The 24,624-nt window shown below is 39.3% G+C and overlaps 2 protein-coding genes across 2 annotated transcripts in view; one reads left to right on the forward strand and one right to left on the reverse strand.

The window, feature by feature from the left end:
- afg1lb (AFG1 like ATPase b) overlaps positions 1-4,558 on the reverse strand; it is a 33,876-nt gene extending 29,318 nt beyond the window's left edge. The window contains exons 1-2 of the mRNA XM_036582316.1: positions 4,248-4,558; positions 663-1,051 (exon numbers count right to left, since the gene is read on the reverse strand). Of these exons, the coding sequence (XP_036438209.1) occupies positions 663-1,051; positions 4,248-4,353 (495 nt within the window). The 5' untranslated portion in view covers positions 4,354-4,558. The remainder of the gene's footprint in view (positions 1-662; positions 1,052-4,247) is intronic.
- A 175-nt stretch (positions 4,559-4,733) lies between these two features.
- snx3 (sorting nexin 3) overlaps positions 4,734-24,624 on the forward strand; it is a 26,196-nt gene continuing 6,305 nt past the window's right edge. The window contains exons 1-2 of the mRNA XM_036582317.1: positions 4,734-4,931; positions 23,525-23,620. Coding sequence (XP_036438210.1) covers positions 4,770-4,931; positions 23,525-23,620 — 258 coding nt within the window. The 5' untranslated portion in view covers positions 4,734-4,769. The remainder of the gene's footprint in view (positions 4,932-23,524; positions 23,621-24,624) is intronic.

The raw sequence follows: 24,624 nt of genomic DNA on the forward strand, positions 1-24,624 counted from the left end.
TTTTTTGGCATTGTTGTTTTTTCTTCTTTTTAACGGTTTACTAGACATGCTTTCATCAACTCTTATGAGTACCTGAATATCAAAATTAGTCCGAATGCACATCGCTAGTAGTTAATCTGATGCATAAGGCCTCCTGTGCAGTTCATAAACTCCTCAATAATGGAAGAGCTAGCATGACTGCATCTACCTAGATACCACAGAGAATCCTGACTGGATCTTTTTTCCTTCTGCCATTTAGGATTTTAACCATTTTGTCTAAATTGTTAAGATTACAGTCTGTGTTACTACTACAATGAGTATACGTGTTTATGTGCCCAATGTAAAAGACAGGAAAAAATATTTCCCAGACAATGGGGGCTCCTCATTACAGCAGAGACAATCTTTTTTGGGATTGGGAGTGGGATTGGGGGGGGGGTGGACACCCCTCTGTCCCAGTAGGAACTCTTCTGTGATCCAGAGAGGCCTGTGCCCCCCTCTATATACCCACAACCACAAACTACAAAACAACTGCTTTGACCTAGAAAAAAACAACAAACAATCCGCCCCCCCCAGTGAGCAATACACAGGCACATTGAAAGTGGTAAAGTCTGGGTTAAGGCTGGGTCATGGCAGTTGCACCAACCATGGCTTGGTCCAAATCACCAAACAAGCAGACCATTTACCTTTTCTGCATTACATTCCTTGTCTTCTTTCTGCCGTTTTTCCGTTGATGTAACATCTTCAGAGAAGTTACGGTGTGACGCTTGTCCATCCTTTTCCTTGTTCATTGTTATAAATCTATTCTCTGTTCCCGAGACTTTGGTCAGTTCATCATCTAAGCTACTGTCTTTCTTCTTTACCGTTGGCCATTGGAAAGATAGGGGAATATTGGTGTATCCTGCTATCACTCCATGCAACTGCTCTAACTGCCAAAGTGCAGCTTTCTGCTGAATGTCCTTATGCAGCAACCCAGAGTGTACTAGTTTATTGTAGTGGGCGATGGGTCCACTGTGCATGGTGCCGTCTGGGATCACCAGTTGAGAAACATATCCTGGAGGTAACGTGGAACAACCTGTAAGAAGATATAAATTGCAGTCACTGATCACAACCATCATGTTTGCTGTATGTGTTTACACTTTCGGACATCTGAAGACTGATCTAGTGACTGATTACATGACAGATAGGGGTGGGAATTTCTAGGCACCTCACGATTCGATTCTGATTCAGAGGGCTGCGATGCGATTATAAAACGATTATCGATGCATCTTTTTTTTCTATACAGGATTTCTTTTTTCTCACTGTATGACAACTTGGAACTTTTAAACCAAAGTATCTGTAATGATCAATAATGAATTTACTTCCAATATCTTTTATTAATAAAACAAATGGAAGTGATGCGGCAAGTCATCTGGAAGTCTCTCATTCACTGCTCTTGTTTGGAGCACGAGACGCAGGCTGCCACTCATCTGCGATAAAATGCACAGTTACGGTGAAATAAGATCCTGTGGCAGTGGATGTCCACGCAGCACGTTACAGCTATTCTACCCGTTTTCTTCAGTTATTTCATAACTCCGGTGTTGGTCTGGTTGTAAAGAGTGGGGGGTCGCTGTGTCAAAAAAATATCTTTGAGACAGGACGCTGTATCTCGGCTCCGAAGTGGGCAACATAGTGCAAAAGCCCTGGTTCTCAAAGACTCAGTACGGATGCAAATCCTTGGCAACAAAAGTTGCGATAGAGTTTGTAGTTCGCTTCGTCCTTTTCAATTTGGGTGGAAGCTCTGACATCGCTTGATCGATGGTCCTCTGGTTGGCAGCAACTACAACCGGGTGGAAAATGGGTGGAAATGTAAATGGTGCAGCAGTTACCATTAAAGGTGGAACGGGAAAATTTGAACGAGAAGCTGGCAAATGAGAAGCGACTTCAGCCTCGTAAAAAGTAGACATTCTCGAATCGATTCAGAATCGTCCACGTCCGCATTGCGAAGCATCTAAGAATCAATTCGCCCCCCCCCACCCCTAATATATATATATATATATATACATATATATATATATATATATATATATATATATATATATATATACATACATATATTCTTGTATATAATTATTCTTTTTCACTCTTACATGACCAGGCTCTGCCTAAAGTACAGTCAGTATCTAGGTGTGTGTTAAGATATTCTTAACAAATCATGGTGTAGCCAGGCACTAGCATGAATTCAGAAAAGCAGGTAAACTTGTTAGCCTATTTTTGAAACAGGTCCTAAGATGGTTTCTGGGCACAAGATTGTTTCTCTAGCCTCAGCCTTATTGTAGGAGTGCGTCTTCAATCGATCAAGGACAAGTTTGGGTCATTGTTGGTGTGTGGGTGTGGGTGTGGGTGTGCTTTTGGAGCAGGGTGACATTGTAGCCAGTAATACTTTTTGTCTCATACATGTTTAAAAAGAACAACTTAAAATACAGAAGACCACCATTGTTATCATTTCTCCCTGCACTCCTCTAAAATCTCAACAGCTCAGCTATACACCAGTGAATCCATAACACTCAGCATTTGAGCCCATTAGTTATCTGGAAATTGGCCTACAATAAATACAGAATGACAAACATGCTAGCATCTGCCGACTATGAGTAGATGCTAAGTATCCCTCTCGTCTGTTACTGCCCAACATACCAAAGACAGACAAACAGAATAGCTTAATAAATATTAACTTCTTTTCAATTGGTACTTTTCGAACCAAACCAAACCAAAAGGAAAAAAGAATGTAAAAACAAATAAAAATACATCATGTCTGGCATGTAATATCACAATTACTATTTAATAATGATAAAATTATAATAAATTAAGTTAAAAATGAACTACTAAGCCTATTTTGAGAAATGCAGTAGTTACAGAAAAACTACAATGTAATCGTTTATTCATTACAAACATGCACTCTTATGGTGAGAAGTTTTTGCATGTGTGAAGTACACCATAAGTGTACCATTTAATTCAATCACAAAAATGACCATGTAAGCCTGTGGCTAAGGTGCGTTTTGCAGAAAAAAAGCCCCACAAAACAACTTTAATATCGTCACTGTCCAAAGAAAACAAGTATCTCCAAAATAGTAACTTTACAGGAGAGGGCAAAAACGTTCTTTACTTTCAATGTAAGTCAATGGAAAGAGATTTTATTCTAAGCAATTTTGCTTAGAATAAAATCATTTTTATTGGTCCAATCATCATGAAATTATCACACAAGGTAAAAGACAGCTGCTGAGTTCAAATGATGCAGGAAAGTGAAAATTGCAAAAATGGAGATACATGTTTTTCATTGGACAGCAATGATATATATTGTTAAGTGCACTGGCGGTCCAGGATCCTATGACGAAATTACAAACGCAGGACAGACACATCTGCCTAACACTGTAAAATTCATATCTGAATCTCCAAGTTGTAGTACAGTAAAAGGAAAAAGGATGAGTGCTGTAGCGAAGGTGCGTGACTTCAACATATCATAAAGCATATTCAGATTTGTGAGCAGGGCAGTCTTTGCACTAGACAAAGACAGGCAGCCACCCGGGGCCCCATGAGCCAAGGGAAAGCAAGAAGTTTGTCGCTACACTTGCAAAGTTTGTTTTTTTTTCAGTCAAAGTGCTGCACAGGCTCAGCAGACTATACAAAATAGTAGCTTAAAGACAGCTCAAATGTTGGGGAAATTATTCAAAAAAAAGAATCCATTACAAATTACTAATTATGGGATTACGGCTCTTATTACTTCCTGGAAGACAAAAGAAATAAAATTCTTAAAGCAAGCTAAATTACCTGCTAAAAAGGTGAGATAATTTCACTTAATAAAATTTAAATGAATGTATTTTTTTGCAGTGAGGGTCGCACCACATTCCAGGGGGACCCATTCCTGTCTTTTGCCAAGAGCCCCAAAACCACTAAATCAGATTGTGTGATACATCAAATACTCAATAACATCAAACAGTTTAGCTACCTTCAGAGAGAGAGAGAGAGAGAGAGAGAGAGAGAGAGAGAGAGAGAGAGAGAGATATGTCCTTGAACTTCATCGGCGTTCAAATAGCCAGCGCAGAACCTGTGAGAAACATTTGATGTTCATGAAGCACTCCTGACAATTAGGTCAGTGCAGATGTGACTTTAACTGAAGAAACCAGTGCTGCACACCTGTACTAGCCGACTGGAAGACAGCTAGCTTAGCTAGCTAACAACAACTTGTTCAGTAACTCTAATGTGCCAGGTTACACTTGGAGGATGTACACGCTCACCTCTTGCTAGCTTTAATACTCTACGACACGTCCGTTCGGAGACACTACCGTCTTTTAAATATCTCACAAGGCATCTTGCTAGCAAAAACGACGTGTGCGCTGCCATCTTTCTTCAAAACTGACAGACAGGACGCGGGTTCTGTCTTCACGCCGGGAGTGGTGGATGTATCACGTCATACGTTATCATTTTTATTTGAAATGAATACAAAACATTTTAGAAACGTATCATACGATTTGAAATGACACCCAACAAAGTGTTTATTTCAAACCGTAAAGAGCACTTTATTTTAAAAATCATCCGTTTAGATACTGTACAGCGCAACACAATGTCATCGAACCATGCTGCGATTGGTTGATTACTGGGTCTCAGTCCTGCCAGCTAATCGCAATATGGTACGTTTAGACATCGGTGAGAAAAGTAACGTTGTTTTTTTACAACGCCAAGTGTCAGCTGCCCCTCAGCTGATCGGAAGTCAAATCGCTAGCGTTGTTGTTACAGCGCTGAAGCTTTAACGGGGAGCGATGGCGGATACCGTAGCGGATACGAGGAGACTATACACCAAACCGCAGAACCTCAGCGATGCATACGGACCGCCGAGTAACTTTCTAGAGATCGACGTCGGCAACCCCGAGACGGTCGGCGTCGGTCGAGGGAGATTCACTACATATGAAATCAGGCTGAAGGTGAGCTGAGAAACAGGCTAGCAGCTCGCTGGCTGGTGTTGGCCGTGTTGAGTTAGCCTGCAAGTTAGCCTCAAAGGGGCGTTTGCTCAGCCTATAACTTGGTTAAAACACTACGATTGTTTACTAACCAGTCACCCGCTGGTCACCGTGAAAGGGCAATATTTACATATATCAATCCGCTACCCAAAAAGCTGCTGTCACTGTGTACCTAGCTAGCAGAGTTTGCTCGCTATTAGCTATGTTAGCTAGCTAGGTTACCTGACTAGCTAAGCATGTCAACAAACCGCTTACTCGGCCTATACGGCTAACCATTCTCTCATTTTCTATGCAAAAGGACGTCTCTTACATTTAGTATAGACATATAGTTAGCGGTATTTTCGTTTATTTTCTTAATTGCTAGATGCATGCTAGGTTAGCATGCTAGCCGTTTATCAGGCATTATGGAGTGTGGTGGAATGTTGCCATCTGATAAGCAGCTAACCTCACTAACCTAGTCAAATTAAGTCTCTTTTGGCAGACTTGACCGATGTCCTCTACTTTTAAACAGCTTTGGAATTAGTTCAGCTCTCTTGACAATATTGTTTGTCCCGTTAAGCATCTGCTGTTAAACCTAGTCTCCAAAAGTTCGTATTGTGTTGCCATTTCCTTTAATTATACAACTCAAGACAGTTAGTTGTCCGCTGGTAGAAGTTACGTGGTCTTTTTCTTGTCAGCCTATCTAGGTTATCTAAACCTCGCCATTAGCTCGTGAAGCACTCTGGTCACATAATTTACCCAGTTATGAAGTTGAAACTGAAAAAAATGAACTCATTCAGTTTTCGCCTAGATTGCATTCCCACATCCCGGCCGCGCCCCTCAGTATGCATGAGTAAGATAATAGTATTTGTCACAGATACGAAATGTGACCGTGATGGCCCGAAGGCGATCTACATAACCTAGGCACACGTGACATTAGGAAGTTTAAAAAGAGCAAACTGTTTTAGCTTTTCGAAAACCTTAGTAGTGAACTCAATGTTATTGTCTTTTCTGAAACAAGGATTTGCATGTGAGCACATATTTTAACTGCAGCGTTATGATCTACAGAACGCCATATTGTTAGAGGTGACCGATATGACAAAATGTCTTATCAGAATAATCAAGGAATTTTTTTCCGATACACTTTGTCACAATATTTATTTTTTCTGACATCTCATCAGTTAGAACAGACAAAGAAAGCCCACAGGTTTAAAATACCATCAAACACTAAGAATTAATTTATTTGTATCCAACATTTTACATACTGTACTGCACTTAACTCAATTAAACAGGACTAATTATGCTGTTTTTGTAATCAAACATGCAGTTGGTAAGCTTCTTTTAAGAACTGACAATTTAAGAACGTTTTTAAGAGCTGGGCAGTATGACAATATTTATCTTTAACGTGATAAAATAAAAATTGTTAAAACTTGGTCATATATTAACTAGTGTGGCTGGTTACTTGTGGTCAGGGAATTTTTGTAGAGCTGTGTTATCAAGTAATTATGAAGGCAAATATTATCATATCACTATCACTGAGCAATTTGAAAGTCAGAATGGCTTAAGCGTATGTTTCACTGTGAAGACCCTGAGTTGCAGAGGGACCAAAATTCTGAGGTACTCTTATCCCAACATAAGCTTCTCCAAAGTTTAGATGTACATCTGGAACAGCGATAAAGCCCTGCAGTAGAACATAACTAGTGACTGAAGTATCCAATTAGGTAATAAAGACAGGCCCAATATTTCTAGTTTGTTCTCTGTGGGAGAGGTTGTTTTGAGTTTTTGAGTTTTTGAACTTGCCAGCCTGTAGTAATAGTCTACATAGCAGCTAATTGGATAAACAGGGAATGTACCAGCACTGCTGTGCCCTGGTTTGTGTTACTGTTGACACTTTGATGCATTGTACTATGTTCGTGTCTGAACATTCTGACCAGTGGTGCAACTGTAGCACCTTGTTTGAATGACCTTGTTTAAAAAGTCACCCGTTGAGCCAAAATACTAGCGTTTTTGTTGTCTGTTTAGATTTAGAGCACCTGTTACTGTAGCCTATAACAGGCAAATACTGATTCATAAGCATTGTACGTGCATATGGTTGTGCACGTGCGTCCAGTTATATTTATTTCAGTCTAACTTAAGTGTTGTCAGGATAATTCATTGCACATTGACACCAACAGCAATTTTGTTTATTAACCTAGCACATTTGTACAGAAGTCATGCAGGGGCTGAGGGAGCTTTGTTCCTCTTACAAAAACCTGTGCTCTAAACCTTTAAGCACAGACCTGGCTGCTGACACCTTACTCCCAATTTAATATAACCAAATAACCAATTTTCTTTATACTATGTTCTCTTCTCTTGTTTTGCATAAATACTACCTGTCTGGAAGGGCAAAGAAGTCGCATGCTGCCTTTGATGCGTCTGAAGTCTGCCATTGTACCTTTATTTTTTTTAATTTTCTATATTTTTTTTTGGTTAAATAATTTATTTATTTATTTAAAACGTACTGGAGTTGTAGAGTGCCGAGTGCCCGATTTGCTGCTTTGTCAGTGGTGATGGAGCAGAGAGGGCTCTCCAAATGAGAGTGCACCCATATTGTGGCGAGATGAGCAGCAGTCTCACATTCTGTCTCTCTGGTGTCCTGCAGCGACAGGTGGTGGTCCTCTTATTCTCATTAGGGAAGTTGTATGACCTGTGTTTATTATTATTTTTATTCAATCCATAGTGCACATATATCTTTTTAACTTTCTAGTCAAAAAAAGAAGAAAATATTTAACAGCAAATTACACGGAACCACTTAAAGAACTAAAATATCTTTTAAGTACTTAGCGAGTCCACTCTTTGCCTTTAGTACACATTTTTTGTAGACTTGTTTTTTTAGTTTTCAAAGAATATCTATACGCACACACACACACACCTCAACATATATATTTATGTGTGTGTGTGTGTGTATGTACCCACACAAACACACACACACACATGCGCACGCACACAGAGTATGTCCAAATGTTTGTGGACACCTGCTCATCCAGTGTTTCTTACAAAAACAAGAGTATTAAAAAGCAGTTTCCCCATCTGCTGCAGTAACTCTCTAGTCTCTAGTCTTCAGGGAAGGCTTTACACTAAATGTTGGAATGTTACTGTGAGGATTGATTGCATTCAGTGGCAGGAGCGCTAGTGAGATCAGGTATTGATGTTGGATGGGTAGTTCTGGATCACAAACTCCACTCCAGCTTATTCCAAAGGTATTGGTTGGTGCTCCATCACTCTAGAGAATGCAGTTCTGCACAGCTCTTGCTGAGGGCTTCATACCCTTCTAGCCTACGCTTGGCATTGGACATGGTGACCTTAGGCTCATGTGTGGCTGCTCCAGAACGTCCTGTTCTATTGTCAGTGCTTTTCTGTGGAGATTATACAAGCTGTGTGTGCATTTGAACTTCTGTGTCAGCAGTGAGTGCACCTCAATGCAGCTGAATTCACTAATAAGAAGGGGTGTCCACAAACCTTTGGACATTTGCATGTTTGACTAACTTCCATTCAAAGTTAAGAACCTGTGTCTTGTGTCTGCTCTGTACACTTTTTCTTCGCATAATTTTGGGCAATCGCTAAAACACAGTAATAGCTTGAGTTGAAGCTTAATCAAATAAAAGAACATAATAAAATCACAATTCAGTAAAGGTTGTGGTTGTAGCATACTGTTACTGTCTATAATGTGGTCACAGAACTGTGATTAATCTCTGTAGAAAGAACGAAATTGCGAATATGACGTGAACTCTACTCTCCAGGCCGTTTTGTCTGAGGATGTGGTATCCATTGCTGCTTAGCCTGATGCTTATTTGTTTAAGAATGCTTTCCTTGAGGCCATTTCAGCTGAGGTCCAATTGTGTGAGATCTTAAATTTGACTCTTTCCTGAGATCCAAAGTAATTCTGTCTGATATCTGAAACCGAGATGCCATGGTCTTTGGATGTCCTAAAATGTCCACCATATCATAAGTGGCTTTTCCTACAAGCATGAACTCTACCTGCTCCAACAGCACAGGGTGACACCTCCCCCACAAACCAACACTACCAGTGCATTCAACCAGAGCAGCTCAACAGCCACATTTCTAGAACAAGCTTATCAATGATAGTTACAATACATTTGGTTTTAATTAATGTAGGATATTATAGCACTCAACATGTTTGAGTTCAGTTATGTTCATACTTGCGTCTTGCTATGGTTTGCTTGAAATAAATGTGTTGGTCAGTCTTTGTCACCTCCATTGAATTTGGGAGGGACTTAGGCTGTGCAGAAAGTGTTTAGGCAATATAAATCTTGAGTTCTGAAATAAGCAGGACTTTAAACCTACATTAAGACCAGCTGTTTGGTCAGATTGTTCCTCATGAGGAACAACACATGCTGGTTTTTTCAAGTGTGTGAATTTGTTTCAGAATGTCCTGTTTCCTAAGTAGGACCACAATAATTTTTTGGTGTGTGTTTTCAGCTCGATTTCCTGCTGTCTTTATTGCAGATGAGTTGGAAGCCCTGGGAGGTCCAAGAGACATCTTGATTGTAATCCATGCCTCACAAAAGTAACTACTAATCATTTTCCATGAGTTGAGAAGCATTTTTATTCTAATAAAATGCAAAGCTGACATCGTATGAGTAACCACCTTCTGCAGAACTTGTAAAACAGGAACATTGGGTTACAGGGGGAACATTAGTCTGCCACAACTTTCAGCTTCCTTCCTCATATGTGTATAAGCAGGGTAAAAGGCCTTTTAACCTTACAGTAACAAGTAACCTGCAATGTGTTCTGTTTTTTCTCGTAAATCAGAGTTTGAAGAGAACCTCCAAGGTTGTTGGTTAAATCTTTTTTTAAAGTTGATGTGACTAATAACTATCAACATTGTGCTCCAGGCTTTGTAGAAGAGGCCTTGTGTAATTATGCCCTCAATGTATGGTGTCACTAATACACCATAATAAGTCAGGTCAAATTTTAAAGTTTTTTTGTTTTTTTATTATCTCTGTTCTAGTCAAAAGTTCAAAAAGAAAAATAAGTTGGTTCCACTTTACAATATGACTGTCCTTATAAATGGTTTATGAATGGGTTAACACATGATTAAAAAGGGCAACAGTGACCTGTTTATGCCAAATAGTGAGCACATTTCAAAAGGTTCCCTTTTAGTAGTTGTAAGTATTAGTAACTAGTTGAGAAAATGGTCATAGAACATTTGCGATGCCAAGAAACATCAAACCAGACAGGAAAACCTAAAATCTATGATTCAGCAATTGCAAAAAAGGAAATCTCATGATTATCTGGAAGCAAGGGTAATAACACAAAGAGCAACAGATAGAAAGGATGGTTTAAGCAGGCCACAGATATCTGAGAGTGGGTGAGCAGTAGACCAATAAAAGTTACCAATTGTGCCACAGTTGGAATGCTACCCTAATGAAAATACCAATAGTACCACCTTCACGTCTGGTGTACATTACTACCTGATAGCATCATATCAGTATTTCTGACAATGTTGATGATGCCAGACAGCATGCTGTAACTAACAGGGTAAACCGTACTGCTAAGATCTTAGAAGGCCACATTATAATTTCTGACCAATAAGACATCATGCTGGTGGTTATGTGGTAGTAACCTTGCTAAAATATCTGATGAAGCTGGCAAAGTAAGACAAGTAACTATCGGGATCTAAGGGTTAACAGTGTAGATGAATATGGACTCACTATTTGGCAAGCAGCAGGCCACTGTTTTACTTTTTATTTGTGTTTATAACTGCTTCTTAATGATTTTAAAGTGTTTATAACCTAAATAATAATTACCATCAGTAAACTATTGTAAACCATTAATACTTAACACTTTATAAAAGTAGTTTTATTTCAAAGTGGTAACAACATTTGTTTTTTTGTTTTTTTTTGTTGTTTTTTTTACTGTATTTTGAGCAGTATAGTTTAAACTTTCTCAAGAATCGGCACTCTGGAAACAAAATTATTTACACTTTCTGTATCCAAGAAATTTTTTTAAAAAAAATCTTCATACTTATACAGAGAGCATTGTCTGCACTCAAATAACAGTTGCCTGAGCTAAGATACATTTTTCAGGAGAGAACAGTGTTGTTAACATGTTATTTCACAGCTCCAGAATGGCACATCTCTCTTAACTATTCTACTAACAAATTTGTGGGCAGGGAGAACTGAGTAAAAATCCAAGAGGGAAAAAAAAGGTTTCAGCTATAAGGAGGCAGTCACTTTCACTTTGCTTTTAGGGAAGCTCAATTTAATTATTGTTTGCTACAGAGAGCGCACTTCCTCTGTTTTTTTGTTTTTGATACTTCTGCCGAAAACATCAGTATCGGCAAATATCTACACCAATATATATTGTGTGTGTGTGTGTGTGTGTATGTATGTATATATATATATATATATATATATATATATATATATATATATATATATATATATATATATATACATACATACACACATACATAATAGAGAGAGAGAGAGAGAGAAACACCTTTACACCTATACACCTACTTTTATAATTGGATTAATATTCATTCATTCAACTTCTAAGCCACTTATTCTCCTGGGTCGCAGGGGGGTGCCGTATCCCAGTGTTCAGTGGGTGAAAGGCAAGTAACACCCTGGACAGGTCATTCACACAAACACTCACAGCTAGGGGCAAATTACTGTCTCCAGTTGGCCGATTACATGTCTTTGGACTGTGGGAGGAAACCGAAGGAAACCCACACAGAACATGCAAACTCCACACAGAAAGGACCCTGGTCACCTGGGCCAGGGACTCAAACCCAGGCCCTTCTTGGGGCCACCCACTGCGCCACTGTGCCGCCCAAATGGGTTAATACATAACACACAATATTCATACAATCCTCTAATCAGGCAGTTATGTGGCAGCAGTGCAGTGCATCATGCAGACAGGGGCCAGCACATTCAGGTAATGTTCACATCAACCATCATTGGGGAAAAAATGTGATCACAGTGATTTTATCTCTGGCATGATTGTTGATGCCAGATGGGCTGGTTTGAGTATTTTCATAACTGCTGATGTCCTAGAATTTTCATGTACAACAGTTTCTAGAGGTTACTGAGAATAGTTTAACAAAGAAAAAAAAATCCAGTGAGCAGCAGTTCTGTGGACGGAAATGCCTTGTTGATGAGAGAGATCAACAGAGAATGGCCAGACTGGTTCAAGCTGACAGAAAGGCTACAGTAACTCATAACCACTCTGTACAATTGTGGTGAGCAGAAAAGCATCTCAGAATGCACAACACGTTGAATCTTGCAGTGGATGAGCTATGACAGCAGAAGGGTTCCACTTTTGTCAGCTAAGAACAAAGCTGAGACTGCAGAGAGCACAGGCTTACCAAAACTGGACAGCTGAAGACTTGAAGAATATAGCCTGGTCTGATCAATCTCAATTTTTGCTGAGGCATACAGACTGTAGGGTCAGAATTTGGCACTAACCGCATGAATCCATGGACCCACCCTCATTGGGACAACAGTCCAGGCTGGTGGAGGTGGTGGTGGTGCAATGGTGTAAGGAATGTTTTCTTGGCACAGTTTGGATCCATTAATACCAATTAACAAGCTTTTAAATGCCATGTCCTATTTAAGTATTGTTGTTTACCATATTCATCCCTTCAAGAAAATAATTTCCCCTTCTTCTAATGGCTATTTCCGGCATGGTGGTGCACCATGTTACAAAGCGAAACTCGTCTCAAACTGTTTTCATGAATTTGACAATGAAGTCAGTGCTCTTTAGTTGCCTTCCTAGTCACCGGGTCTGAATCCAATAGAACGCCTTTGGATTCTTGTGGAATTGAAGAAGTGAGGCTGTTTTTAGAGCAACGGGAGGCCCTGCTAGTGTTCCTAATAAAGCGACATGCAATGAAATGAATTCCAATCTGATCGTTCTCTTTGCGGTCCCATGGCCAAGAATCAATATGTATCTGATCTAGGACCACATTTGAAAGTGACTCAGATCTCATTTGAAAAGACTGTAGCTCTGAAAAAATCCAGTTTCCCGTCCAGCTTTGTCAGCTTATTTTGGCCCAATTTGAGTCAAGTTAAAATCTGAAAAACATCAGCTTTTTGTTTCAAACTCTAATTCAGCTTCTTTAAAGTGTACCATAACTGAGTTATGAGTTACCTTGTCAGGTTTTCTTTAAAAGTCTCTAAAACCTTTGATAGAGTGGAATGTTCTTCACATTTACTTAAAAAAAATGCATAAAAGAAGTTTTAACTAGGTATTGTAATGTACTGCCAGAACTGCAAGGCAGTTTTGTGAAGTAATTTAATTCTTGACGTGAACTATACTTTCCAACGTAAAGCGAGCACACAAAAGGACGCAGATAAGAAGATTCGCGTTTTAAGACAACTCAACCCTCTCAATTTAAGCAGTCATTTTTTTCCCCCGAGCTGATGAGTTTTGACAGACGCTCTTGTGTCTAGTAATGGACTGCAGGCTCCTCCAGCTCTCCTATAGTATTTATAGCTTTCCTCTACCTACAGAGTGAGCCATCGCCAGCCATTAGTCCAAATCTAAAGCTACTGTACTTGATTAGCGTGTAATAATTAGCATATGCGTGTAATCAGCATTATTGTGTGTCTGGGAGCCCATGGTGACCCTGCTTTGCATAAGGGAGCGCCCCGCTCGTCCGCCTCTCGGTGCTGTCACTCTCTCTCTCCAGCCTCGAAGATGCAGAGAAAGAGAGGAGCTGTCAGCTTTTGATTTGCTTCTGAAGTAAGCAGCTATGCGAAAAGATAAAAGGGAAGCTCATGCTTTTACACTTGTCGAAGTTAACAGCAGCGCCTGTATTGATTACGTGGTCCCGTGTGACAGGGGCATCTTTTAATTTCACTTGGTTCTCGCACTCACAATAAGTTCCTCCCCCCGTTCGTTCATGCTGTCTTCATGTCCCGCACTTCGGAGATGATACGTGTGTGAGTGTGAGAGAGAAAGAGAGTGAAAGAGTGTGAGCGCCTGCCTTCTTAATCCCCTCATTGAGAGAGGAGTGAAGTGAATGAGTGGTGGAGGTGGAGGGGCGGGCTAGACCTCATTTTAACCCCCCATTCCACCTCTTAGTGGATGACACAGAAGGCCCCTTCCCCCTCCTCTCCGCTTAGTTGTCGTCCTAAGATCGACTCAGGTCAGTGTCGCATCTCCCCTGCGATTAAATATAGGTGGACACTGTACAGAGCTGGCAACTCTTGTTCAAAAACGTCCATATCGGTCCGCAGGACGAGATTGCAGGGGTGACAAAACATTTGATTGTTTCTTTGTAGCAGAGGTTAACTAAGAGACCCTTTGACCTGTTGCAGTTTTCTGCTTCTATTAAACTCTAAAGGGTTTAGTGCAACAGTACTTGTGTGGCCTGAGCCTGAGTGCAAATCTGGCTCTGTGGACTCTTGTTGCAGGATTTGTAGAATACTTCAACTATGGAATTTTCTTTATGAGCAGAATCATGCATGAAATAGACTGTCATGAGTGCAGCATATGTTACAAATGAATTTGGTTTTGCATCTTTGGCTCTTTATGCCTTTTGTTTAGCTTTCAACATTATTCAGTAGTTTTAAATCTCTTGTCATGTTTGTCATATGTGATTTTATAGGGTGTATTATAAACAGGACACCAAAGGATACTTTGAACAAACAGACCTGTCTATTCAAAATTTCAAATATTTTGGGAATACCAATGAATTACTGAATGATTGATAAACAATATACTGTCATTTGTAACGATATGTTGGCAAATATTGTGCCTTGAGATTTGATCATCACTTTTGAAATATGAGGCATTCTGGATATTCATTTTAGTCTGAATTCAGTCTTGATGCAATATACACTATCAGAAAAAAACATTTATATTTTTGTTCATCAAGGTACAAACAACGTAAATGTACCCTTAGAGGTATAACAGTGGTCTCAGGGTTTAACTGTGTACCTTAAATAAGTTTTTTCAAGAGGAAAAGCATATATTTGTGCCGTTCTTTCATAATGTTTTAAAACCTAATAATAAAATAAAAAGCCTGGAGACAAGACAGGATGTGTGGAGTCAAAACAACTTGAAAAATATAACTGTAATGAAATATAGTACAATTGTATAAAGTGCAGAGAAAGGAATATCAAGGCATAACAAGAATTGCTTCTAGTTAATGATGGCATACAAACAGTTGAAGAAAACTTAGAATACTGTTTACTCTGGGTAGCATTCAGTTGATTGCAGAATTGAAGTGACAGTTTAGTGAGAAAGTCAATTCTCTTCATCTCCAAATCAATCAGCCAAGATGTGCTCCCTCACAAAGTTATTACATAAAATTATGAATACGCTGCCTGATACCTGAGACATTGTTTTATGATAGATTTGAGAAAAGAATTTGGTCTAAAAGCCAGAGGTTCATGCTGGAAGGCAAAATAGTCCCCAAAGAAAAATTTAAATATATATATTTTTTTTCAGATTGACACATTTTAACATTACATTCAACATTACATCTAAAACTCAGAAGACACATGTCGGTTCAGTGGTTGTTTTGGATAGTAAATAAAATGGCTATATGTGTGTTGTAGACATTGCAACACCTGGTTGTTGTAACCACCACTGTAAAGAAATCTGAGTTGGTAAGTTTGTCTTCAACACACTGCTTCACATCAAACCACTCTGAATGACTGTTTACATCCTAATGATTGAACTATGTAGAAATTCAGAAAAAGCTACCCTAATTATCACTTTAAGCCCTATTCCTTTGGAAGAAAGTTAGTTTGAAGTGTTCTGCCAGCTGACCTCCTCTCTGGACCAGGCCTGCACTGTCTGTTTTTCGCCCGCTTGTTTACAGAATGAAGAAGCTGAGTGGCGTTAGACCTGGCCCCAGTCAAAGCCTCCTCCCTCTCTGGCTCCACTGGAAACGCATGGGAGAGGACTTTGGGATCCTACTTTGTTTACAGACAGGAGAATGAAAAGCCTTCTTTTTTTCTTTTCTTTTTTTACAGCTCTCTCTCCTTGTCTCCTTTCCTCTCCTCTTTCTCACTCTCTCCCCCCCCGTCTCCTTCACCTCCACCTCTTCATCCCCCTTTCATTCTCCTTCATTTCCAAACCTCTCTCTCTCTCACTCTCTCTTACTCTTGGCCATTAATAAAAATGGCTTGCTTGCCTGGCTGTCAGTCCCAGTCAAGTGTAATCCAAAGTCTACAGCATCCTCCCCGACAACTATTTTAATGGTAATGGGGACCATATTGTATCAAGGCTACCATATCCTACTTGAGATGACAGTATTAAAAGTGGGAGTTGATGCTGTGGGAACAAAGAGGGGGCAGCTTTTTGCCAGAGCTGGGGGGTGTTGGTGTGGAAGAGTGTGTGTGTTTGTGTGTGTGTGTGTGTGTGTGTGTATGTGTGAGAGAGAGAGAGAGAGGGAGAGGAACACTGTCTGTAGAGATGGATGGTGTGTGGGGGGTAAGTGTGAGTGCTCTCATTGTCCCTCTCTCCTCATCTCTTTGGGAATATGATGCGATGAGATGGCATTGTGCATCCATTTTTTTTTTGCTACTTTTATTTTGAAAAAGAGGGAGAGGAGGGCGGAGAGATGAAATGCGGCTCTCTTAAACTTGACTTGATCCGGCTCGCTAAAAGCTAATGCATAGCCAGCGCTGAACCCCTTACAGTGAGTGTGGTGACCTCTCAGTGCAGGGTTTCTTTTTTTTTTCTTTTTCCCGCTCCCCTCTCTTTCCTCCTAATGAGGACACGCCATTGTCCCCAGCGCACACATGCATCTGAAAAAGAGGAGGGAGGCTGGGGCTTTGCCCCCCTCCTCAGATCGGCATAAGCCATGTGGAGGCTTTTAACAGTGCCGAGGGGTGACTGAAAGAAGAAGCGCTTTTAGTACATCTATCAGACAATTGGCTATTTTGGGGTGATGTCTATAAAATGGACTCTCTCTCTCTCTCTCTCTCTCTCTCTCTCTCTCTCTCTCTCTCTCTCTCTCTCTCTCTCTCTCTCTCTCTCTCATTTTTGTCTTTTTCTCTCTGTCCCACTGTGTAGGTTATTAAAGCCCTTATGTCATATGTTTTAGTATTGACATATCAGTCTGTCTTGCTGAGCTGAGTTTATGGTTGATGTTGCTCCTTCCTCTGTAACATTTTGTGATTTAGTTTGCTAGAAGTATGAATAAACGAGTTATAATAGTATGCAAAAGTTTGGGTGCTCTTGGTCAATGTTTTGTTAATTTTGTAAGTGGAAAAAGTACACATCTTCTACAGAGAACATGCTTCTACATATTTTACACATACTTTAACATAATCGAATTTTTCCCCTGAATTTAACATAAAGGGGAAAAATTACTTATAATTGGTCTGAGCACTATTTTATGTTTTAAACAATTTGTAAAAACAAATAATTAGAAACTGCACTAATGCAATATTTAAGTTCACATGTAATTTAATGAGGGCTGTTTAAACCTTTGCATCCAATTGTATATGCTGACCATGTGGGTATTTGTAGGAAGTTTTCTTTTGCTGATAGTAGAGATGGCACAGTGCTGCTTTTTATTTTTCCGATTACATTCTGAATACAGATATTCCGATACGGATATTGTAACCTTGCCCATCGGTCAATATTGTTAATTGTCAGTTGTAGATGCTTGTTTACAGAATGATGAAGCTGAGTGGTGTTAGACCTGGCCCCAGTCAAAGCCTCCTCCCTCTCTGGCTCCACTGGAAACGCATGGGAGAGGACTTTGGGATCCTACTTTGTTTACAGACAGGAGAATGAAAACCCTTCTTTTTTTCTTTTTTCTTTTCTTTTTCTTTTTTTTTACAGCAAAAAAAAACAACTTTTGTAATGAGCTGTTTTAATTGAAGCACTTGAGATGAGCATCCAATGCTGATCTCATTTGTTAAAAGTATGCCATTACTAGTTGCTTATTATTTCTCTCATATTGTAATGAGATTACTTTACTCATTACTTCCTAGAAAAAGTATTCTCACTTTCTGTTACTTTTGTGTTTCTCTCTAAAACCTATTTAAAGCTGTACCAGCTGGAAAGTACAAGGGAAAACCCAATAGTCCTTTTCAGTACTTAAACATCAGTAAATGTTTGCATGCAGTACATGCAGTAAACATCATTTAAAAGGTTTGTCACGGCCCCTGCCTTTAAAAAAGTCAGTTTTGCTTACTGATGGTGTTTGAAAATAGAAAAACCTCTCTAGAAATGATCTATTATGACATAAAATTTGTATGACTAAATTTTAAAGCTTACAGAGCTGTTTCTGAACATCGCGTCAGGCCTGTTTTGGTGATGTTGGGACACTGTCTTTTTTAGCATGAGTATCTTTTATCCATTGTTTTCATATTAGTGTGATAAGATGCATGGAGAGATTGCTTGTTAAGTTTACAGCGCTTTCTGCGCCTGCACTGCATTGCTTACAATCACAATCAAAAGTCTGACAGCTGTCACAGGTAGCACAAGCCTGTGCAAATTACATACATAGACAGGCACAGATAATCTATATAAATGAAATTTAAGTTTTTAATGCATCGGATGTCTTTAATCTTGCTCTGTAGAGATAGGAGTAACGCAGGTAATGTAGTCCTTAATGAGCCAGTAGCTGTAATGTGATAAGAAATTAAACAGTAATGCGTTACACCTCTTTGTTATAGTAAAAAGTAATTACGTCACTGTAACATCTTACTTCGTGATGTGTCACCCCCAACATTGTGAGTTTCTAAAAGTAGGTTATCTTGGCCAGACTACTCAAACATTCTGCTACCCCACAGTAACAAATACACAGAATTGTGTCAGATTAGTTTTTTTTTCCTCAGTCATGTCATCCTGCATTTTCTGCTGATATTGAGCCAATACGCCACCCATCAACATTGATGTGCCCACTCTAGGTGATATTTTTAAGAAGTTTACCTAAGGTTGGGCAATAGAACGATATTTATTGTTATCGTCATAAATTACGATAAGATTGAAAGGATCATCAGTTCCTTGCAATAATCACTTGCGTTTAATTGGATTAAGTGCAGTGCAGGATGTGAAATGTTGAATGCAAAACAGGATATTTGTAGTTTTCAATAGTATTTTTAAAATTTTTTGGTTCTTTTTTGTGTCTTATAGCTCTGCAGATGTCAAAAAAGACATATGGCATATTGTGTTTCGTGACAATCTTGTTAGGACCTCCACGTTTACATGCTTTAAAGCAACATTTTCAGACTCAGCACTTCACAATGTAGTGGGTCTCTGCTCAAAACAACCAGTTCACCCCAAAAAGGGCTTGATACTTAGCCAATGAACCTGACCTGTTGACTGTTCAGCACCTATATAATGCTCCACGACTAGAGTATGAGAGCTATAAAGAATAGAGCATCATTACATAGCATACACCAAGTTCCCTTGTGTAATAGTTGTTATGTGATGCCTCTTTCATAAACCTTTGCTGGCTGCAGAGTTAACTGTAATCACTTAAAGTTGTAAACTAAGCAAACCTGTAGTTTGCTGCTGTTTTCATCGAAGCCGCCACAGTCTTCAGCAGGCTTTTTACCTGTTGTGCGGACTCTGCGCGCAATCATTCTCATCACAAATAAATGAGTTAACACAAAGATATCGACAGGTCTCTTAATAACCTCTATCTGTGCACTGGCTGCGAGCGCTGCTGCTAGATGAATGGGGCTGTTTTCGTCTGATCATCAAGTGTTTGATGTGGAAGTCGGCTTCCGCCTGTGTGGTTAACTTTGGTTGCCACGGTAATCAGGGCCTTTGTTGTGCGGTTTTGTTTGGTTCTTTAGCTCGTCTCAGGTTTGATTGAGATCATTAGCACTGTGATGAGGCCAGTCAAACTCAGAAAAGCGCAGATAGACGCAGCTGTCTGCACGGCGCCTCGTTGCCGTCCTCCTCCTCTGTTTTCTGTGATGTCGTTTGCAAGATCGTGGGCCGTCATGTAGCTTATGTTTGTTTTTAAACACTTTGAATAACTACCTCTTCAGTTAAATGCAAAATGGATAGCCTAAGTGCTGTATCACTGGATCTGACTTTAACCAGAATACTTTTTTAAATAGTAGCTTGTTTTGCTATCAGTTTTCTGCAGTCATGTTGAACTGTGATCACTATTTGCCCTGTTACAGCTAGTAATGCTAGTTATGTTGCGTTATTTGAGTTGGGTTTGTGTCCGTACTGGCTGACACATATATTTTTGCAAATCTTGCATATACAATGCATGTATTGGAGTTTTCAGTCTAGATTTTGGGGGGCAAGACGGAGTGACTACCACAGCGTTTCTTCATGTGGAAAAGGGTTAAAAGTTTTAGCCCTGTATTGACCTTTTAACCAGCTCAGAAGCTGCTTGGTCACCCACTCCTGACTAATACTAATCACATACACCCTCATAGCCTTCACTGGTTGACAGTGAGAGAGTATGTGTATTAGATTACCTGATCAGTTGACATGGGGATTAACTTCTTTACACCTCTTTGCTCAGAGGAAACCAAGGCCAGGAAGGCTGCCATTCAAATGATATTAACTGCAAACACTGCAGCAGGCTTGTACGCTGCTTCCTAAATGTTCGGTAAATGCCGGAGTAACCCTACACTTATAGCGCACAAGAGGACTTGCTAATTCCCATCTCTTATGGCTCAGAAAAAAAGAGGACATTGTTAGGGCTTGATGGTTTAGAAGGAGTGTTTAGAAAGGCTGGGAAGGAAAAAAAGGATCTTATGAAGTGGTGCTGGAGATAATCACAATTTCTTTGTATTTATTGCGTAAGGGTTTTAAAAGATGCGCCTTTGAAATTTTGTTTTAGCTTTTAGTTGGTAATTGAAAGCATTAAATAACATGCACAAAATCCATCCACTTAAACTTCAAGGTTCTGCTTGTGAGCCAACACTTCAATTTCTCATTAATTCATAGTAGTTACAGAATTGTACAGTACTGTGCAAAAGTCAAAGAATTTATTTATTTAAATTCCAGTCAAAATGACCATTAAGTTCAAGTTATTCATTTTTCAGGAGATTATTCTGAGATCATCCACTTGCATAAGGAAGGGGAAGTCCCATTTACTCTGTAACAATTATGCATGACCTAGCAGACCACCAAAACTGTCGCCATCAGATAAACAGTACTTAAAGCTTTCATCTTTTGGAGATGGTAAAAAAATGGTAAAAAAAAAAATTCTTGCTTCAGATCTGAAAAGATTTACAAGTCTACAGTGTTTGTTCTTCCACTGTGTGAAGGTAACGCTGTGGGTCTTGAAGGATGTGTAGATATCAAAAACCATTACTGAGAAATAGAAATCAAACACTGCTGGTGTTCTTAGAACAATTAACTGGTTACCTCAGAAGCCAAGACCTCAACATCGTTGAATATTTTTATTAGGATTACTTGGATTGTGAGAAGCAGAAAATGCAACCAACTTCTAAGACTGGACTTTGAAAGTGTACAAAAATATCCCTGCAGATGCAAAATAGAGTTAAAGCTGCAATAAAGGCAAAACGTAGATAAAATAAGTACAAAAATTGAATTGTATTTAGTTGTATTATTAATTAATTATATTAGCTTCTTGCTTTGTTTCTGACACTGTAAAGTGAAATTGTACTGAATGGCTGTTTTGACTGTAAATAATATAAATTAAGGCTGATTGCTGACTCTGACTCAGTATCTTATTTGCTAGCTGAATAATAAGCCTACAATGTAGGGGTTAAAGTGTTAGATAAAATTAAATGACAATTCCCTAACTGTGCTTAAAAGCTTAAAAAAGTATTGACAAACTGTAGGTCAGGGTTTTTGGCAGTTGTTATTCCCTTTGACAGTATAGTGTAGTAGTTTCTCAGCGGCAGGAAAAGTTAAATGCAGAGGAAACGCAGTGCCAAGTAGCTGCAGTTGTGAACTCTGGAGAGTTGGAAAACGGAAGATTGAGGGACTAAGGTTTGAGAAGTCTGAGAAAGCTGGAGGTGGAAAACAGAAATAGGGCTGGTTTGGTAAAAGCTGGAGAGGGGGGTGTGGAGAGGAGCGTGGCTGTGTTTCATCGACGTTGTTCAATGTGAGCAGCGATGAGCACTGGCTGAAGAGGCTCTCTCTAGGGCGAGCAGTGACTTATTATAGCATACAGAGAGCTGGGGGGAGGATGAGGATGGGGTAAGGGAAGAGCTGGAGGGGTAAAAAGGGAAACGATGAACGCTTCAGCCTTCTATACCTAATTAGGGCCTCAAATACGACTTTTTCCCAAAGCAGACAGTCGAGACATTTGTGCCGTTCATCATTAATTCATTCTTCGAACTATCAGGCTTCTCTCCTGTTTTAATCTTTTGGTCCTTTTTGCAGGTTTTTTTTACAGGTCTGCTCATATGCAGCGGTATCGATCAGAACTTTGTTTGTGTGTGTGCACTGCTCTTGCTGGCTTTTGCCTCTTCAGCTTTCTCCTTGAATAGAGACCCTCCACATTATGTCGCTCTTCTCATTGTATGTGAGGGTTGATGGACGTTTTGGATCCATCTTTGGGGAAACAACTCTACCACACAATATTGTACGATTACACAGATGCTTTAGTCGGCACTGTGTGTTACCAGTTTTACTGAATTTAAATCCATCTAGAATGACTTTACCAATCTGTTGTACAGCAACAGTTACAGTTTGAATATAGTTTTTAAAAAAATATTGTTCAAATGCAATGTACTATACTGTACAGAAGTTGGAGACCACCCCCCTTTTATCTAATTTCATTTCCGGTCACAAAGGCCATTAAGTACAGATTGTCCAAGTTTCAGGAGAGATTGTTGAGATGATTAGATAGAAGATTATCCACTAGCACAAGGAAGGGGAAAACAGCAGCTTCCAAAACTGGAATTTGAAAACATTATTGAAAGTTACCAAGAAAATGGGGCTCCTAACAACTATGTAAGACGTGGTAGACCACCAAACCATCACAGTCAGATAAAAAGCATCTAAAGCCTTCATCTTTGAGAGAAAGAGAGAAAGAGGAGAAAATCAGTATCAAAAACTCATTTCTGTGGGTATGAAAGAATGTGAAGCTGTTGGGAAACTGTTACTGAGAAAAGAAAATAGACAAAAAAGTAGAAAATTTGCCCGACAGAGAAGCTGCTAATGTTCTCAGAACAGTGGGCTGACCACCCCATAGCCCATACCTCAACAATATGAAACGTGCTTTGGATATTGAGAAGCAGAAAATGCAACCAACTTTAAATATCACTGTACATTTATTTGATAATTTGTACTTAATGGCTTTTGCAGTAAATGAAGGGTGGTCTCAGTCGTCTACACAGTACTGTATGTGCTGTCTAATAACTGAGGTAAAACAGGGCCTTGGTTGGTAACTTAAAGCTATGCTATCTTAAAATTTAGGCCAAGGCTTACAGATTAAATAGCATGTAATTATGAACACTGAAACAGCAGCTGTCCTATGAGCAGAGCTATCTGCAGCACACTTACCTGAAATGGCAGAGGTTTAGATACTTGTGTTCTGTTATGTGCACAGCAGAGATGACTAATTCTTTTGGTACTAACTTGAGTTTATGCTTGGATTTAACTTGAACTGTGCTTGTTTGTTTGCTCTTGCTTGTCCTTGTCAGACAAACCTTCCCATCTTCAAGCTGAAAGAGTCGTGCGTCAGGAGGAGGTACAGCGACTTTGAGTGGCTGAGAGGAGAGCTGGAGAGAGAGAGCAAGGTGAGCGAGGACCAAACTCACTTTGCCAGGTTGAGATGCAGCACTGTGACATAAAGGCCTTGGTCAGCCTGTTAAGCTGCAGTTAAAGTACTGTGTTCGTTTTTTTGAGAAACAAGTCTGACTTTTTCTCAGCAACAAGGCTTTTTTCTGTGTCACAGTAGATACAGACAAGGGGACAAAAGGTTTCCTAAGAAAAAAATACTAAGAAATTAGTGAGAATGTTCTTAAATGTAATTCTCATAAAAAGACTTAGGAAATATTCTCAAATATCCTCTGAAAGTCTTAAGTTATATTCTTAAGAAAATCTTGTTTTCATATGCAAGCTGTAGGTCATTTGTCATGCAGACTATCAATGTCAGGTTAAACTTCATAGATTGTCAGAAATTATACTGTATTTCTGTTACCCGGTTATTCAGTTTACTTGCAGCAGCACTCAAAGACAACAGAATGAAGGTAAAACAAAATCAAAACAGATATATTAACAAACAAGAACAAGAAGTAAAAGTGGTCTAAATAGCCAACAGGGAAAAAATCCTCCTTGGTTTATCTGAACTATATTCTGTGAAACCTGTTAGAAGTTACAGTTTGAGGTTTACCTTGTCAATTCTTACTGTCTAGGATAATGTTTTTATTATTACTATTACTATTGATTAATTTTTTTTTTTTTTAATTAAAAACACATCTATTTTAGCTATTTTGACAAAACCGAGTGTTGAAGTACAATTCTAAATAGTCTGAATGGAGTTTTTGTCCATGTTCTGTATAGCTGGTCCAACCTGACAGAAACTATGAGAGATGCATGCATTTGTGGGCAGAGCATGGATAATTCTATATCAGAGTATTATTGTTTTGCCTAATGCAATATAGGGCCACCTATTGTACTGTGATTGTTTTTGGGCCAGTGTCAAATTACAATAACTGTTTATAAAGTTGTTGTCCAAGACAACTAAGTTGAGTTGTTCTTTTGTATTACTGTACTCATGTTCTGTTGTCTCTTTAACCTT

This window comes from Colossoma macropomum, unplaced genomic scaffold (assembly GCF_904425465.1).
Source record: "Colossoma macropomum unplaced genomic scaffold, Colossoma_macropomum, whole genome shotgun sequence".
NCBI lineage: Eukaryota > Metazoa > Chordata > Actinopteri > Characiformes > Serrasalmidae > Colossoma > Colossoma macropomum.